This window comes from Salvelinus fontinalis, chromosome 15 (assembly GCF_029448725.1).
Source record: "Salvelinus fontinalis isolate EN_2023a chromosome 15, ASM2944872v1, whole genome shotgun sequence".
Taxonomy (NCBI): domain Eukaryota; kingdom Metazoa; phylum Chordata; class Actinopteri; order Salmoniformes; family Salmonidae; genus Salvelinus; species Salvelinus fontinalis.
The window spans coordinates 34513024-34532081 of record NC_074679.1 but is presented as its reverse complement, the minus strand read 5'-3'; the positions used below and the strand labels follow the sequence as shown (position 1 = coordinate 34532081).

The following is a 19058-nucleotide window of genomic DNA, read 5'->3' as shown; positions in this document are numbered from 1 at the left end:
AAAACCGACAAACTACGGTTTGCAACTGCACATGGGGACAAATATCATTCTTTTTGGAGAAATGTCCTCTGGTCTGATGAAACAAAAATAGAACTGTTTGGCCATAATGACCATTGTTATGTTTGGAGGAAAGAGAGGGATGCTTGCAAGCAGAAGCAGCATCATGATGTGGGGGTGCTTTTTTGCAGGAGGGTCTGGTGTACTTCACAAAATCCATTGCATCATGAGACAGGAAAATTATGTGGTTATATTGAAGCAACATCTCAAGACATCAGTCAGGAAGTTAACGCTTGGTCTCAAATGGGTCTTCCAAATGGACAATGACCCCAAGCATACTTCCAAGTTGTGGCAAAATAGCTTAATGACAACAAAGTCAAGGTATTGGAGTGGCCATCACAAAGCCCTGACCTCAATCCTATAGAACATTTGTGGGCAGAACTGAAAATGCGTGTGCGAGTAAGGAGGCCTACAAACCTGACTCAGTTACACCAGCTCTGTCAGGGGGAATGGGCCAAAATTCACCCAACTTATTGTGGGAAGCTTGTGGAAGGCGACCCAAAATGTTTGACCCAAGTTTAGCAATTTAAAGGCAATGCTATCAAATACTAATTGAGTGTATGTAAACTTCTGACCCACTGGGAATGTGATGAAAGAAATAAAACCTGAAATAAATCATTCTCTCTACTATTATTCTGACATTTCACATTCTTAAAATAAAGTGGTGATCCTAACTGACCTAAGACAGGGAATTTTTACTAGGATTAAGTGTCAGGAATTTTGAAAAACTGAGTTTAAATGTATTTGGCTAAGGTGTATGTAAACTTCTGACTTCAACTGTACATCTTATACTGTATCTCTATGATATAGGACATACTCTTCAGAATTAACTTACTTTACATTGTTTTTGGGGGACTATCTGTTGTTCTATGTAGTGAATATGTTATTCAATGTGTTTGTATGGTCTAATAGCAGTAAGGCCCCCCCAAAAAAAGTTTTGGGGCAAATAATTGTTTATATTTTTTGGGGATACTTCCAGGTGTCGTAAAATTCTAAATCAAATAGCGAAATGATCCTTGGTATGATCTTCTTAAAACAATTCTATATAGCTTAGTAGAACCCTCTCTTCCGGCTTACACAGGGCTTGGACTCTTATGGGTTAAAAAAGTTCCTCAAAGATCCTTCTAGGGTTTTTTACGCTGCCGCTACTCTCTGTTTATCATATATGCATAGTCACTATAACTATACACTCATGTACATACTACCTCAATTGGGCCGACCAACCAGTGCTCCCGCACATTGGCTAACCGGGCTATCTGCATTGTGTACCACCCACCACCCGCCAACCCCTCTTTTACGCTACTGCTACTCTCTGTTCATCATATATGCATAGTCACTTTAACCATATCTACATGTACATACTACCTCAATCAGCCTGACTAACCGGTGTCTGTATGTAGCCTCACTACTTTTATAGCCTCACTACTGTATATAGCCTGTCTTTTTACTGTTGTTTTAATTTCTTTACTTACCTATTGTTCACCTAATACCTTTTTTTGCACTATTGGTTAGAGCCTGTAAGTAAGCATTTCACTGTAAGGTCTACACCTATTGTATTCGGCGCACGTGACAAATAAACTTTGATTTGATTTGATTTAAGGTTCCTGTAGGAACATTTTATGACCCATGTATTATATTATGAATAATAGCAATACTATTACTACTACTACTACTACTACTATTGTACTAATTCTACTACAAATAATAATAATAACAATATACTATTAACAATAATAATAATACATATAATATTGAGCGGCAAACTTGTAAAGTCACAAATGATTTTGATTGACTTTGAAATTCACAGAAATTCAAATATACAATCAATAAATAGTCAACTGTTGACGAACCTTCATATTTGATGTGTATCGACAACAAGATAGGAACCTATACTAAAAATACTATAATAATTATTGTCATCAACTATACCAATCAAAAGACCCCATCTTAGTGATACAAATGATATATTTAGATACATGGCAAATATTTCACAGGTCAATAATAAAAAATTGGTATGTAGAGATACTAACAAAGCATTAGGACATCGATAAACAGCTTTCTAAGTGGTTTCTAATTTGAGTCATTTGGCTGTTACATCTGACCTCGCGTTACTTTCTGCTCTGGTCTCCCCTATCCCGCTCTACGGCAAAAAGTTTGCCATTCAATATTTGCTGGTAATTTACCCCACTCGTCACTTCCCAGAACACATTTGTGAATGAACAGCATAGTGATGCTGCATACTCAATATTAAAAATGAAATGGACCCCCATGGAGTTGTCCGAGTAGATCCTCTCCATCCAGGAAGAGTTGGATGTGGCTCTCATCCACAAAGGGATTCCCCTCTATACTTATGGTAGGTGATAGGAACTTTACACACTGCAATAAGTAAAAAAGATATATTTTTATGTCTGACGGGAAATACATACCCTGTCTCTGTGGAGGTAGGGGAGGAACAAAATGTCTGCAGTGAACTTGAGACCTTAAATAGGAGGGTGTGTAGTATAAAGGCTGGGTTAGAATAAATGGAATATGAACGGCTGCATAATGTAAAGGGTACATGAGAAATGTCATGATGGATTATTGGGACCGAGGTCAGAGGAGCAGACAGTCAATTACACAACTAGAGATGGTCTTGTTTTGCTGCTGGTACTGTGATGGAATAAACAAATGTGAGAAGGAATAATCCAGCACATTATGGTCTGGGTAGGCACAATGGTGTAAAAAGCTTATTCGTGTGTGAACTAATGTAAGTAGGAAAATGTAAGAATTCTTACATATCCCTTCTCTGTCTCTCAACGAGGAGTACTTGGGAATGAGCCCTGTGCACACATCCATGTATTGCCATGTAGTAGGGTGCCTAAAGCATAAGCGAAACATAGAAGATTACATTTAGACTAACAAATTACATTGATTGATGCCGTTGATTATCATCAATTATAAACTGGATTGTTCGCGCCCCGAATGCTGATTGGCTGATATCCACGGTATATCAGACCTTATACCACAGGTATGACAAAACATGTATTTGTACTGCTCTAATTACGTTGGTAAATAGTTTATAACAGCAATAAGGCACCTCAGGGGTTTGTGATGTATGGCCAATATACCATGGCTAAGGGCTGTGTCCTTAGCCATGGTGCATAAGAACAGCTCTCAGCCGTGGTATATTGGCCATATACCACACCCCTTGAAGACTTAATGCTTAAGTAAAAGTTGGGCTGCAGTGATTATGACAAGACAGTATGGAGAGTGAGAGTATGGAGGACAGAGACAGGAGGAACAGAACACACAGTAATCACACTGTAAATACATTCATTTACCATTCAGTTAGTACTGGAAAAGACAAAGAAATAACACAGAACACACTATACCTACAATGCAAATACATCCAAATACTTTATAGAGGCTAAGTAGACCCATAGCTTTAAACGTGGTCTTGCTTTGTTCTGAAATGCAGACAGAACAGGCCGCCCCAATACACCAGCCTGAAAGACATCAATTAGACACAAACGCAACATAAACAACATGAGTATTCAATGTCAAATGTATCAAACTAATCTGATGTGTTTTATTTATTTATTCCTCTTTTTGTCAAGTTTAACATAACCTACATTGGATCATCTCTCTCTTTCTCTCTTTCTCTCTCTCTCTCTGCAATATGTAACTTTTTGGGTGACCTGACCAAATTGACATAGAAATGCAATTATAGATCTGTCATTCTCATTGAAAGCAAGTTATTTCTATGCTTCCCGGTCTTCTGTTTCGTTTTTGCGTCTTTTACTTTCGGTTTTGTATACCAACTTCAATCCAACTTTATGGAGAAAAATAATTCTGAGTGGTTTAGACGATACAATGTTTTATCATATAAACTGAAATTAGGCGAAATATTCAAATGTTTTGTAACCAGTAAATGACGGAGCAATTTCTGCATATTGCACCTTTAAGTAAAATGCATGCTTGGATGTAGAGTTAGCAAGCTGTGCTGAATATTCTCTGAAACTGATATCAGCCATGGCTAATACGAAATTTGGACTGCGGTCATGACTCGTGACTGTTGGTGTGGCGGTAATACGGTCACCGTAACAGCCTTATCCGTGACTGACCTCAGCGCCTATTAGATAGACTGATGGATTGAACAGTAATCCAGTTGACATAGCATACGTTACGCTGCGTCTGTGTGTGTGTGTTGCGTGTTGGATCACTCTTCATTGCCCTGAGGGCATGCGGCGGTGAAAATGAGGCTGCGGAACTGACTTGTGCACTGTTTGATTATTGTCACCATGGCAACTAGTGTCTTTCAATTTTTCTATTTGACATGCAGCCATTTAATGCTTTTGGAAATGTTAAGTTTATAAACATCATGGGAATGCTAAGTCAGAAAATGTCTGCAGCACACCCCTATGAGAATATGGGAAGAGAGATTAGGGTAAAGAAGGTGAATGAAGGTGTAAATGTGTAGTATGTGACATTGCATACATGATTCAGCTAGTTCAGCCATTTAACAATCTGAAGCGTTTACTTCCTGAATGTAGGGGACAGTGGGGTATGTTGAGATTTTTTTTACATTCAGCATCACTACATCAAGGGAAATATAGTATTCTTTCTAACAAAGATATCTACCTACTGTATATGTTAGGGTGTTGTGCATTCTGGAAATAATCAGAATTCAGGTAAACAACAGTTTTGAAAACATAGCTTGTCCGAAAAAAGTCGTCTCTTGGCACAACTTAACACAACCTGAGTATGGGGTAAGTTGAGCATAGGGACAGGGTAAGTTGAGCATAGGGACAGGGTAAGTTGAGCCGCCTTGCGGTAAATGGGTGAGGGTGTCCTGTGACAGTGGGTAATGGTGTTGGTAGGTCAAAGTTTAATTCATGGAATGGGGTTGTGGTATATTGTATAACTTAAATATATGCCTACATTCGGATATAGATGTCTCTGTTCAATATCACTTACCCTTTCATTTCTTGACCAGTTGTCTGGGACGGGGATGTTGTTTCCATGTGTCAAGTTCTCTGCATTAGAGGCTACAAGCCCATGAAACTGGTCCGCAAAATTCTTGATATGTTTAACAAGCTCAGACTCCATGTCATCAGATAAGACCTTGTGTGACTCTGCTACTCTGTCATAGCCTCTCTTTCGCACAGGTACATGTTTGTTATATGTTTTGTCATTGTACCTCTTCAGTGTCATTCAGTCTATTTGTCCATCCCTTGCTGCTGCTCAAATTGACTTTTTCCCTTCGATCACTTCCTTGGCTGTTCTCTATATGCATGACACATTGCAAAAATTCTATGCATATTATGCATAAAACTGACGAAATGTAATCCTTATTTGTTTGGGATATGGTGGCTATTGGCTCAACTTACCCCAAGGCAAACATTTTGACTATATTAGCTCACACAACCACAAGGATGCACTTTCATGCTTGGCTTCTGACCTCATATTATAGTTTATAGAGACCCCAACTGATGTATAAAACAATCTTAAAGCAATCTACTTTAGTTTAGATACAAGCGTCATGAAACCTATAACAAAATCAAAGAATTCAACTTTTTTTTTTACTAACTTACCGTGTTGGTTTCCTGCCTTTGCTTTAAAGTGTTTTTGGGGGGGGATTTGACCTGAACACTTAAGAGACAGTGGACTTAGTATCATCCATCACCATGATAAAATGAAATTGTCCTCCAGGTAATGAGATATAAAGCCTTGTTAAAAGTTACCAATAAGAGGATATTTTTCTCTACCTGAGAGCAGGACTTTCTTTGAGCATGTCCAAGGGGAACACATTGGCAATAAGAGTGTTTTTGAGCATGTCCAAGGGGAATGAACACTTGGCCATAGAAGAAAGTATTGATGTTTCATAGCCCTGGCTGTCTGTAATATGCTGCCTGCCAAACTCTAACTTTTCAGTCACATAATGGTGAGTTCCATCTGAGGGATCCAGGATTCAAAGACCTGATCCTGCTTTAGTGTTTACCGTTTGAACGGTTGTTTGGCTTGGTTTTATGGAGGTGGATTGTGGATCAACAGAGCTATGGCAGCAATACTATGGGGATATCAACTCAGCAAAAAAGAAATGTGCTCACACTGTCAACTGTGTTTATTTTCAGCAAATGTAACGTGTAAATATTTGCATGAACATAACAAGATTCAACAACTGAGACATAAATTGAACATGTTCCACAGACATGTGACTAACAGAAATGGAATAATGTATTCCTGAACAAAGGGGGGGTCAAAATCTAAAGTAACAGTCAGTATCTGATGTGGCCACCAGCTGCATTAAGTACTGCAGTGCATCTCATCCTCATGGACTGCACCAGATTTGCCAGTTATTGCTGTGAGATGTTACCCCACTCTTCCACCAAGGCACCTGCAAGTTCCCGGACATTTCTGGGGGGAATGGCCCTAGCCATCACCCTCCGATCCAACATGTCCTAGACGTGCTCAATGGGATTGAGATCTGGGCTCTTCGCTGGCCATGGCAGAACACTGACATTCATGTCTTGCATGAAATCATGCACAGAACGAGCAGTATGGCTGGTGGCATTGTCATGCTGGAGGGTCATGTCAAGATGAGCCTGCAGGAAGGGTACCACATGAGGGAGGAGGATGTCTTCCCTGTAATGCACAGCAATGAGATTGCCTGCAATGACAACAAGCTCAGTCTGATGATGCTAGGACACCCCACCCCAGACCATGACGGACCCTCCACCTCCAAATCAATCCCGCTCCAGAGTACAGGCCTCGGTGTAATGCTCATTCCTTCGACGATAAATGTGAATCCGACCATCACCCCTGGTGAGACAAAACCGCGACTCGTCAGTGAAGAGCCCTTTTTGCCAGTCCTGTCTGGTCCAGCGATGGTGGGTTTGTGCCCATAGGCGACGTTGTTGCCGGTGATGTCTGGTGAGGACATGCTTTACAACAGGCCTACAAGCCCTCAGTCCAGCTTCTCTCAGCCTATTGCAGACAGTCTGAGCACTGATGGAGGGATTGTGCGTTCCTGGTGTAACTCGGGCAGTTGTTGTTGCCACCCTGTACCTGTACTTGTACCTGATGTACCGATCCTGTGCAGGTGTTGTTACACGTGGTCTGCCACTTCGAGGACAATCAGCTGTCCGTCCTGTCTCCCTGTAGCACTGTCTTAGGCGTCTCACAGTGCGGACATTGCAATTTATTGCCCTGGCCACATCTGCAGTCCTCATGCCTCCTTGCAGCCTGCCTAAGACACATTCACGCAGATGAGCAGGGACCCTGGGCATCTTTCTTTTGCCGTTTTTCAGAGTCAGTAGAAAGGCCTCTTTAGTGTCCTATGTTTTCATAACTGTGACCTTAATTGCCTACTGTCTGTAAGCTGTTAGTGTCTTAACGACCGTTCCACAGGTGCATATTCATTAATTGTTTATGGTTCATTGAACAAGCATGGGAAACAGTGTTTAACCCCTTTACAATGAAGATCTGTGAAGTTATTTGGATATCCTGAAAAAAGGACGTTTCTTTTTTTGCTGAGTTGAGAATATTTATATGGCTGTAGCTTGCTGGATCTAGCTACTGTATATGCTTAGTATATTCAACCACGTCTACGGGGTGAAAATGCAGTCAATAACAGGGATTTCTTTATGATTAAAAACCAACACATTTCTGTCAAACGTTCACCGTCAGTGCTCTGTATCCTTGCAGCAGGCATATATCCAGGCAGGAAGCTGTCCATTAGACAGACACACGCACGCCTCCTCGCTTGCATACCCGCACACTGGAGCCACTAGAACTGATGACATCATTTTCGGCAGGCCAGACGGGCGACCCTGACGTGTGTTCCAAATGGAAATATGAAATATGAAAATGCTCTTGGATGCAGTTAGCCCCTTAAGAATTCCCTTCTGTGAAGGCTCATAAAAATGAAATCACCACGAGACAGACACCTTGGATGGCATTTTTGGATTGATATTGCCAGAAAAATAAGGTTATACTGTTTTAGTCTGGCAGCTAAATGGTCGTTCCATTCAACCAAAATCCGAAAAGCCCAAATGGCTTCAAAATCTGGAAACCCATTCATTCCATGTTGGAAAACTATTCCCACCAAACAATGCAGAAACATACTGGTATTATGATTATCACATTTCTAGTTTTAATGTCACATGCACAAGTACAGTGAAATGCCTTTGTTGCCAGCTCTGAACCCAACAATGCAGTAATAAATAACAATGTAATACTAAAAATATCCCAGTCATGGATGTAGTTCAAATGCCAAATGATAAGTCTATTGAGGGAGGAAGGTCCCAAAACACTCAGCAACAATCAAAATCCACAACTTGTAAAATTATTGTCTTTGTATGCAAACCTCATCCTGCTTATGTGTGGGAAGAAGGAGATAAGCTCTATGGAGAATCCGACTATGGATTCAGCTTGGTTTTTGCTCAATCAAACTGCATACACAGCCAGTCAGTCTCCAAGACCCATTAATTATCATGGTTAAAATAACCATGTGGAGAATAACCATGTGGAGAATAATCATGTGGAGAATAACCATGTGGAGAATAACCATGTGGAGAATAACCATGTGGAGAATAACCATGTGGAGAATAACCATGTGGAGAATAACCATGTGGAGAATAACCATGTGGAGAATAACCATGTGGAGAATAACCATGTGGAGAATAATCATGTGGAGAATAACCATGTGGAGAATAACCATGTGGAGAATAACCATGTGGAGAATAATCATGTGGAGAATAACCATGTGGAGAATAACCATGTGGAGAATAACCATGTGGAGAATAATCATGTGGAGAATAACCATGTGGAGAATAACCATGTGGAGAATAACCATGTGGAGAATAACCATGTGGAGAATAACCATGTGGAGAATAACCATGTGGAGAATAATCATGCGCTTCAAATGCATCATCACTGCAGCAACGGACCAATGACACGGTGAATCACAGCTGTGAACAGGAAGGAACTCTCTCTAACCCTAACCTCTGATTGGTTTAGTCATTACTGCAGTGGACCAATAACACGCTGAAGCACAGCTGTGAACAGGATGGTCACAGTGCTTTAAATAAAGATGTATATTTGGGAAATTATAGTCCCAGGGGACCTGCTCTGGCCCTGTCCAATCACACGCCTATAGTATGGATGTGTTGTTTCCTATTTGGGAGAAAACCCCCAACAAGAACAATATCAGAGTCTCCTGTGTCCTTGGTGCCACCCAGCCACCTAACACAGTACAGTGTTTTGCTGTGCTTGCCTATCGTGTTGCTGGCCTGTGGTATTCATGTGCCAGCGGTTAACTGTTTCATTTATAAAGGGAATAATACCCAAGAGTCAGGCACTCAGTGAACATCTGGGAAGGAAGTTGTGCGATGCCTGCATTGCCATCCGTCATGTTCCTCTTAATTAGCCAGGACCAGCCCACAGCTGGTCCTACAGCTCTTCCAGTTAGCTCTGTTCCACTACAGCCTGCAGCCCTGGAGCCCCCAGCACTGATACAGAACAGTCATGACCTACTCTGTCTTACAGAACCCACTACTGTAACTAGAGCACAGATCACATACTGTACTGTGGATGGAATAGACTATGGTTTCAGATAGTATTTATTTTCTTCCAAGTACTTTGACCTGTTCTTGATTGAGTTTACCTGATGCAATGGAATTGTCCCAAAAGTGCACACCCCGCAAATCTCCATCACCTGCACTCCAGGTTGGCTCATCAAATGCTCAATATATTTGAAAGAAAACACGAATACTACAAATACAGGTATGAATCACAAACAGAACCTTGGAACACTGCTCCTGAAATATATTAATTGTATGTATTGTACGCCTTGTACAGGGATGTCCTTGCATGACACCTACACACTGATGCCATCACAATCGACAGTAAACCATTAGGAATGTATATCTGTTACACCGTCCATATACACACCATACAGTAGCAGTCAATACGAGGAGGGAGGTGCTCACACACACACGGAACAGCAGCTGAGAATATATGAACAGAAGTGGGCCTGATTAGAAAATTGTTGAGTGAATTCACAGCCCTCACTAGTGTGACAACCATGCATGCAGTATCGCCCCCTCACGTTGTTATTCATTGAACCACAACTAATTGACAAAATTAGTAGCAGAAAATGAAAGACCCCACATGCCATATTGGCAGGCACTGTAATTGTAAACATGTAGAAACCAATTTTCCTGTCCCATTGATTCCTGGGAATTAACTGTTCTCTGATACAGCTGCACTAGATTAAATGCTTCTGGGTTTTCAAATCTTTTTGGACCAGAAAAGCTTTAAACGGTCCAAAGCCGTGGACTTTTAATAGCTGAAGAGGACGGGGAAATTACCAGTTGCTCATGGAGAGAACAGACTCCTCCTGAGATGGATTAGAGATAAGAGAGTTGTGCCATGTTGGAGAGCGATCAAATGAGTTGACAGTTGTGAATTGTTAAGAACTTTGTGTTTGGTGTGTGCATGTGTGTGTCTTGCGGTCTTGCGTCGAATGTCTTCTTATAGGGTTGAGGTGTACCTACAGTTCCCTACATCTGAAGGTACTATAGTTAATGATCTGTCGCTCATGCATGGCCTTCTTTGACACACACTCTCCACTGTAGGCATTATATCAAGCATCGGGCTAAAAGGTGAATTTTGCACTTTGTGTTGCCATGGAGACCAATTCCACCGCCGTCTGAAACCCTGGCGAATCTTTACAACAGCTTTTCTCTCAGACAAATACTGTACATCATCACCATGCTAGCTGTCTGGTGGGAGTTTTGGACCACTTTTGTCATCGTTATAAAGTTTTCCTCTTTGGTTCCTACTTAAAAAAAAAAAAAATGTGTTCTTCGCTGTCGCTCAGTCAGTGGGCATACTAAATGATCCTGAAAGGAAGTGTTTCCCCAACAATGAGCCTCTGCTTCTGCTCGCTCTTTGAGGTCAAGGCGGAATATTGTAAAACTACTTAGTGACAACTGCTGATGTAAAAAAGGATATTTGATTGATTCATTTGTCTCATCATAAATTCTCTCTCCTCTCCAGAGACCAAACCAACGTGCAGCTTCAACGGGTCGGAGTACCATGACGGAGACATGTTCCGAATGGACGCCTGCCGCTTTTGTCGATGTCAGGGAGGGGTGTCGGTGTGCTTCACCGCCCAGTGTGGCGTCTTGCACTGTGAACGCTACTACGTCCCTGAGGGGGAGTGCTGCCCTGTCTGTGAAGGTATGACTTCCTCACCAAATGACTTGGCCCCTGACTAATCCCTGCCTGATTCCGTTCCTAAACAGTGACTATTATGGGATTTCTCATTAATGGTGATCTGGTTGTGTATTTAAAAATCTCAGTGTAGGAGTGCTGAACTAGAATCAGGTCGCCAATGTCTATATCATCCTATTCATCATGATCTGAAAGGCAAAACTGATCCTATATCAACACTCCTACTCTGACACGACTCTTTGTGAATAGAGAGGGAGTCTGTGTCCTGAACTTTTCCTTTAAAGGGAATCACCAAACCAGACCTCATCCTTGCATGACTCACTATTGTATGTATCCGGATGGTGATCAAGTCGATGACCAAGGTTACCTAGGTTTCTAACGTGCAGAGACGTGGCAACAGAAAGGACAGTCTGCTGAGACCAAAGCATTTCATATCATCTCAAATGAGTGAATTTGGTAAAGGGCGAGTGCAGAGCATCAATACATATCAGGAGAGAGATGAGCCGAGGCGAACGCCAAACGCCTACACCGCCGTGACAATATGCAGCTGCACGCAATCAAAGGCAGAATGATGAGAGGGCTTAAACAGTCACTCAGTCAGTTGTCCTCCCTTATGCTTATCACTCTCCTGATATGTGTGTGTGTGTGTCTGATATGTATCAGACACACACACACACACACACACACACACACACACACACACACACACACACACACACACACACACACACACACACACACACACACACACACACACACACACACACACAGAGACAGAGACAGAGCACGCACACACACAGAGTGCACATGCATACACTCATACACACAGGTGTGAAAACACACTGACAGACATGTAAGAAAGCTCCATTTCAAGCTGAAGATAGTGTGTCGTTAGCTCTGTATTTAAGAATACATGACTGAATATAAAACATATATTCATGATGGTATCACATGTTTTGCAGTGTGACCTTGGAATCCATCAGACAATGCAGTACATTTTCAGAGCACCACATAAAAGATTTTCAAATTGCTGCTTTTTTCAAGGTTGGTGAGAGAAGATGTGAATGCTTTCAAAAGCCATTCTCAAGTTCGCGACACTTTCATCTCGGCTTTAAACTCTAAACTGTAACCTTTTTGGTCTTTTATCTTCATCAATATGTTCTTCATCTCTTTTCCAGACCCCATCTACCCAGTCCTGAACTTTGCCGGTTGCTACGTGAGCGGGGAGATCCTCGCACACGGAGACCACTGGCGTGAGGACGACTGTACGTTCTGCCAGTGTGTGAGCGGCAACGCCCGGTGTGTGGCTGCCGCCTGCGGGCACAGCTGCCTCAACCCTGTGACTGTACCAGGAGAGTGCTGCCCAGTGTGTGAGGGTAAGTGTGTGTGTGTGTGTGTGTGTGTGTGTGTGTGTGTGTGTGTGTGTGTGTGTGTGTGTGTGTGTGTGTGTGTGTGTGTGTGTGTGTGTGTGTGTGTGTGTGTGCGTGCGCGTGCTTGCGTGTGTGTGTGTGTGTGTGTGCGTGCGTGCGCGGGCGTGTGTGTGAGGATAAGGAGCACCACACACACCTCCACCCGATGTGCCCTCTCACCTCACCCTGTCTGTCTCTGTTTGTGTCCGTATCATTGCCACTGTCTGGTTGCATCTCCATCTGTTGTTGTCTATTTCTTTCTCTCTTGCTAGCTGTGTCGGTTTCAATCTCTGTTTCTCTGTCTTACTTTCTCTCTGTCTCTATGTCTTGCCTCTTTCTCTCAGCTGAAGTCTCTCCCTTTGTCTGCTTCTCTATCTCTCTCTCTCTCTCTTTCTCTGCCGTTGTGTACAGTTTTGCTTCGTGTTTCTTTGTATCCATCTGTGGACCTGTGTATTTGTTTGACTGCATGTTTGATGTACTTGGCAGTGCAGTGTGTCTCTGTGGACAGATAGGGTCTGTGCTGATTCCAATGTTAACATCTTTGTTAAGTCCCTGGTAAAATCCCAACATCCGAGTCAGTAGTCAGACAGTAGCAGTTGAACCGTACAGTAGTCTATGAGCAGCTCTAAATCAGCCCGGCTAGGGAAATCTGCCTCTGAGTCTGAGCAGAATCACATCCTTTCAGTTAGCAGGTGTGTGGCTTGGCTTCACTACCGCCGGTGTCACGCAGCAGCAATCTGCATACAAGCAGTGACAACACGCACACATGCGCACACACACACACACACACACACACACATCCACAATCCTCAAACCTTCCTGGTGTTCTTTTTCCCTAACATTATGCACTGCGTTATTGCGTTATTTATTATGCCCTGCTCAGAATACCACATGACTGTTTCCTCTATCCTCCAATGTGTTTTTCATATTGGTTTGGAAAGACCAGCTCGGTCCACACTGGGGACTAGGGCTGCATCTTGTTGCTCGTTTGTCTGGTTAGTGGAAGCAGTGAGCTTAGAGGCTTACGGAATCATAATCTTTTATTAGGCAAGTCTGTAGTATGGATTTTTGCAAAGCTATCTGGGGATGTTGCTGTGTGTGTATCTGTGAGGCTCTCTCTGGCTTACTATCACTGATGAGATTACATCTAGGGTACAAGGGACTAGTCCAGTCTAGTATGCTGCCGGTTTCTATATTACACACACACACACACACACACACACACACACACACACACACACACACACACACACACACACACACACACACACACACACACACACACACACACACACACACACACACACACACACACACACACACACACACACACACACACGGAGTAGAGCAGATATTGGATCGATGGTACTGTAGGTGAAGATCACGGTTGATTATAATCACTTTTACCTTGGTAGCTCGGTACCATGATTGTGGTACAGTATATTCCCTTATCTTATGATACCAGGAACACTATCTATGGACTTAGCACTGTGTCAAATGGCCTGTTACCAAGCATGTATAGGCGTTAATCATAACCAGTCAAACCTTGGTAGGTGAAAGTCCTGATGAAACAAAGCTTCACGAGTGAGTAATTGCCAAAATCAGTGATGCAAGATACTGTATGGATACTTAGTTACAGCTTAGCATTGTTAGCTGCAAAACAATGAGTTGTAAGACCCCTTTTAGCGTTAGCATGCGCTACTGTAGCCTAGCATGCTTCACCTAGCAGATATGGATATATCTGGGGTAATGAATAGTGTTTGTATTTAAAGGAGTCAGTGGATGGATGATCCAACAGGGACAGCCAGGGGACTTGGTAAATTATCCTCATATCACTTCAAATTCATATTTCCCCTCATGGGTTCTTCTCCCTCCAATTAAACAGTACACTATCAGACTATCAAATCATTTTAAAACACAATCAATGAATAACAAGTCAACAACATTATACATTACAAGCTCGACCCAGTGGATTAGTGGTGAGTTTTGTTTTCTAATCAGGATGCAAAGATCTCAAATTAGGTAGCTAGTTCCACTGGCCTGGGGTCATTTTCACCCCTGAGTCTTCTCTAATGAGGACCTGGGGTGGGTAGGAACGGGCTGGAGGGAGGGAGAGAGAGAACAGGGGAGGTAGGGGAGGTTAGATGGATGGATGGTTGGATGGATTGATGGAAGGTGAGGGAGGGAGAGAGAGAACAGGGGAGGTAGGGGAGGTTAGATGGATGGATGGATGGATGGATGGTTGGATGGATTGATGGAGGGAGAGAGAGAGGACGGATGCATCCTGACAGCACAGGAAGGACAGGGAGAGTAGAGGGCAGTGGGCCATGCCATGTCTCAATGCCTGCAGGCCCCTTTACCTCTGCCCCATGGTGGGCAGAACCGCTCACGCTCACCCCCACCTCCACCCCCTTATGCGCCTATCTGCCTCTGAAGCAATTATGCGTGTTTGAGTGAACGAGCCTCAAACCTAGGGAGAGAGAGGCAGGTAGGGTGTGGAGGTAGGATGCATCTCTCAGTCCTCCCACGCTAACCCAACCGCCACATGCCTGGCCATGCACCCTGAATGGGGATATTAATAAGAACAGATCATGTGTATTTATTTGATAGACCGTATAACTGGAGCATCAGTATTAAGTAAAATGGGTACAATAACACAACATTGTTCACTCACTGCTATTAAACCCAGAAGGAAATCTGTGTTGCTGGTTGGGATTTTGTGTGTGTTCTGCCCTCCTCGTCTGGCTTTTTTGAGCAATACGTTTCCAGGGTTTTTCAGATCAAAGCAGAGATAGATATAGATATTTTTCCCTTCTTTGATATGCTCGCGCTCTCACACATTTACAGCAATTACATTTACTGATAGGGGAATTGAATCTCTGTGGAGCATCATGTTTTAAGTCACTAGGCTTGGCTTTGATTGACTTCAATTTCAACAGTGGTTGGAGAGAGACTGGAACAGATTGGAACCGATTGCAACATGTGATTTCTCCCCAACACCTATTCATATTTGTATTCCATTCATGGATGGGATGAGTTTTTGTATGATACTGTAAGATGGGTTTTACAATGCCACTATTGGAGATATTGACCATTGTGTCTTGGTGGGGGATGAGAGATAGTCGGAGAGAGAGAAGACAGTGAGCAGCACAGTTTAATGCATGCCCTCACATCGTTATCCCTTTAATGATCTTGCTCTGCCTCCTTAACAAAGACTCCTGACATTGGTGATGTGTAGCTGGCTACCCTTTATATAGAACCCCCGCAGCTCACTGGTTAGGACCTCAGCCTGATTTCCCTGCCATGTAGAATCATCTGAGGAACAATCAATGGGATTGTCTCGTCTACTGTATTTGGAACGTCAAATATTACTCTATAACACAATTACACTGGTTGTTTAGATTGATTTACACCCAGATAGTCACCGACAGTGTGGCAGTTGCAGTAGTACAATTCGTTGCCTGTTGGAGCCCGTCAGCTTTCTACCTGAGGATGTGTTGTCATTGCTATGTATTGCATGTGTACTGGGTCTGGTCCTCTGTGTGTACTGGGTCTGGTCCTCTGTGTGTACTGGGTCTGGTCCTCTGTGTGTACTGGGTCTGGTCCTCTGTGTGTACTGGGTCTGGTCCTCTGTGTACTGGGTCTGGTCCTCTGTGTGTACTGGGTCTGGTCCTCTGTGTGTACTGGGTCTGGTCCTCTGTGTGTACTGGGTCTGGTCCTCTGTGTGTACTGGGTCTGGTCCTCTGTGTGTACTGGGTCTGGTCCTTAGTGTGTACTGGGTCTGATCCTCTGTGTGTACTGGGTCTGATCCTCTGTATGTACTGGGTCTGGTCCTCTGTGTGTACTGGGTCTGATCCTCTGTATGTACTGGGTCTGGTCCTCTGTGTGTACTGGGTCTGATCCTCTGTATGTACTGGGCCTGGTCCTCTGTGTGTACTGGGTCTGGTCCTCTGTGTACTGGGTCTGGTCCTCTGTGTGTACTGGGTCTGGTCCTCTGTGTGTACTGGGTCTGGTCCTCTGTATGTACTGGGTCTGGTCCTCTGTGTGTACTGGGTCTGGTCCACTGTGTGTACTGGGTCTGGTCCTCTGTGTGTACTGGGTCTGGTCCTCTGTGTGTACTGGGTCTGGTCCTCTGTGTGTACTGGGTCTGGTCCTCTGTGTGTACTGGGTCTGGTCCTCTGTGTGTACTGGGTCTGGTCCTCTGTGTGTACTGGGTCTGGTCCTCTGTGTGTACTGGGTCTGGTCCTCTGTGTGTACTGGGTCTGGTCCTCTGTGTGTACTGGGTCTGGTCCTCTGTATGTACTGGGTCTGGTCCTCTGTGTGTACTGGGTCTGGTCCACTGTGTGTACTGGGTCTGGTCCTCTGTGTGTACTGGGTCTGGTCCTCTGTGTGTACTGGGTCTGGTCCTCTGTGTGTACTGGGTCTGGTCCTCTGTGTGTACTGGGTCTGGTCCTCTGTGTGTACTGGGTCTGGTCCTCTGTGTGTACTGGGTCTGGTCCTCTGTGTGTACTGGGTCTGGTCCTCTGTGTGTACTGGGTCTGATCCTCTGTGTGTACTGGGTCTGGTCCTCTGTGTGTACTGGGTCTGATCCTCTGTGTGTACTGGGTCTGATCCTCTGTGTGTACTGGGTCTGATCCTCTGTGTGTACTGGGTCTGGTCCTCTGTGTGTACTGGGTCTGGTCCTCTGTATGTAGTGGGCCTCTGGGAACACCAGGTAAACAGAAGCCAGGTCCTGCCACTGTCACCCCTGCCCTTGTCCCTCCCAGGCAGTCCACACACGCACACAAACACACACACAGCCCTGCCCTTGTCCCAGCGGCCCCAGGGCACATGGCCCTCTGCTCCCGGCAGTTTCATTTAGCTCCCCCACATCCAGGCCAGTGCTTTATGCATTTTTATTTCCTAATTATTATTTGTTAGGAGAGCTGGTTTCCTCAAGGTGACACCCCCTCTCTGTCAGGGTGGTTATTGTGCCAGACACACAGTGTGTAATTAAGCAAATCAAGGCTGTCACATTGGAATGAAGCCCTCTGGAGTCCTCTGCCATGCTTAACGTTTAATGCTACATAACTAACCTACACCGGGGATAGAGAGTGGGGGGGATGACTCGCCTACATCAGGGATAGAGAGCGGGGGGATAACTCACCTGCACCGGGGATAGAGAGCGGGGGGATAACTCACCTGCATCGGGGATAGAGAGCGGGGGGATAACTCGCCTACATCGGGGATAGAGAGCGGGGGGATAACTCACCTGCATCGGGGATAGAGAGCGGGGGGGTAACTCACCTGCACCGGGGATAGAGAGCGGGGGGGGGGGGGGTAACTCACCTACACCGGGGATAGAGAGCGGTGGGGATAACTCACCTACACCAGGGATAGAGAGCGGGGGGATAACTCACCTACACCAGGGATAGAGAGCAGGGGGATAACTCACCTACACCGGGGATAGAGAGCGGGGGGATAACTCACCTACACCACAGATAGAGAGCGGGGGGTGGGGGGGGGGGTAACTCACCTACACCGGGGATAGAGAGCGGGGGGATAACTCACCTACACCGGGGATAGAGAGCGGGGGGATAACTCAACTACACCAGGGATAGAGAGCGGGGGGATAACTCAACTACACCAGGGATAGAGAGCGGGGGGATAACTCAACTACACCGGGGATAGAGAGCGGTGGGGATAACTCAACTACACCAGGGATAGAGAGCGGGGGGATAACTCACCTACACCGGGGATAGAGAGCGGGGGGGGGGGATAACTCAACTACACCGGGGATAGAGAGCGGTGGGGGTAACTCACCTACACCGGGGATAGAGAGCGGGGGGGGGGGGGGATAACTCAACTACACCGGGGATAGAGAGCGGGGGGGATAACTCAACTACCCCAGGGATAGAGAGCGGGGGGGGGGGGATAACTCAACTACACCGGGGATAGAGAGCGGGGGGGGGGGGGGGGGGGATAACTCAACTACACCGGGGATAGAAAGCGGTGGGGGTAACTCACCAACACCGGGGATAGAGAGCGGGGGGGGGGGGGGGGGGGTAACTCACCTACACCGGGGATAGAGAGCGGGGGGATAACTCACCTACACCGGGGATAGAGAGCGGGGGGATAACTCAACTACACCAGGGATAGAGAGCGGGGGATAACTCACCTACACCGGGGATAGAGAGCGGGGGGATAACTCAACTACACCGGGGATAGAGAGCGGGGGGATAACTCAACTACACCGGGGATAGAGAGCGGGGGGGGGGGATAACTCAACTACACCGGGGATAGAGAGCGGGGGGATAACTCACCTGCATCGGGGATAGAGAGCGGGGGGATAACTCAACTACACCGGGGATAGAGAGCGGGGGGGGGGGATAA

The 19058-nt window shown here is 44.8% G+C and overlaps 1 protein-coding gene across 2 annotated transcripts in view; it reads left to right on the top strand.

Annotated features, from left to right (window-relative positions):
• LOC129811860 (cysteine-rich motor neuron 1 protein) overlaps positions 1-19058 on the top strand; it is a 127135-nt gene that overhangs the window by 83944 nt on the left and 24133 nt on the right. For both annotated transcript variants that reach the window (XM_055863541.1, XM_055863542.1), the window contains exons 6-7: positions 11101-11283; positions 12456-12653. In XM_055863541.1, coding sequence (XP_055719516.1) covers positions 11101-11283; positions 12456-12653 — 381 coding nt within the window. The remainder of the gene's footprint in view (positions 1-11100; positions 11284-12455; positions 12654-19058) is intronic.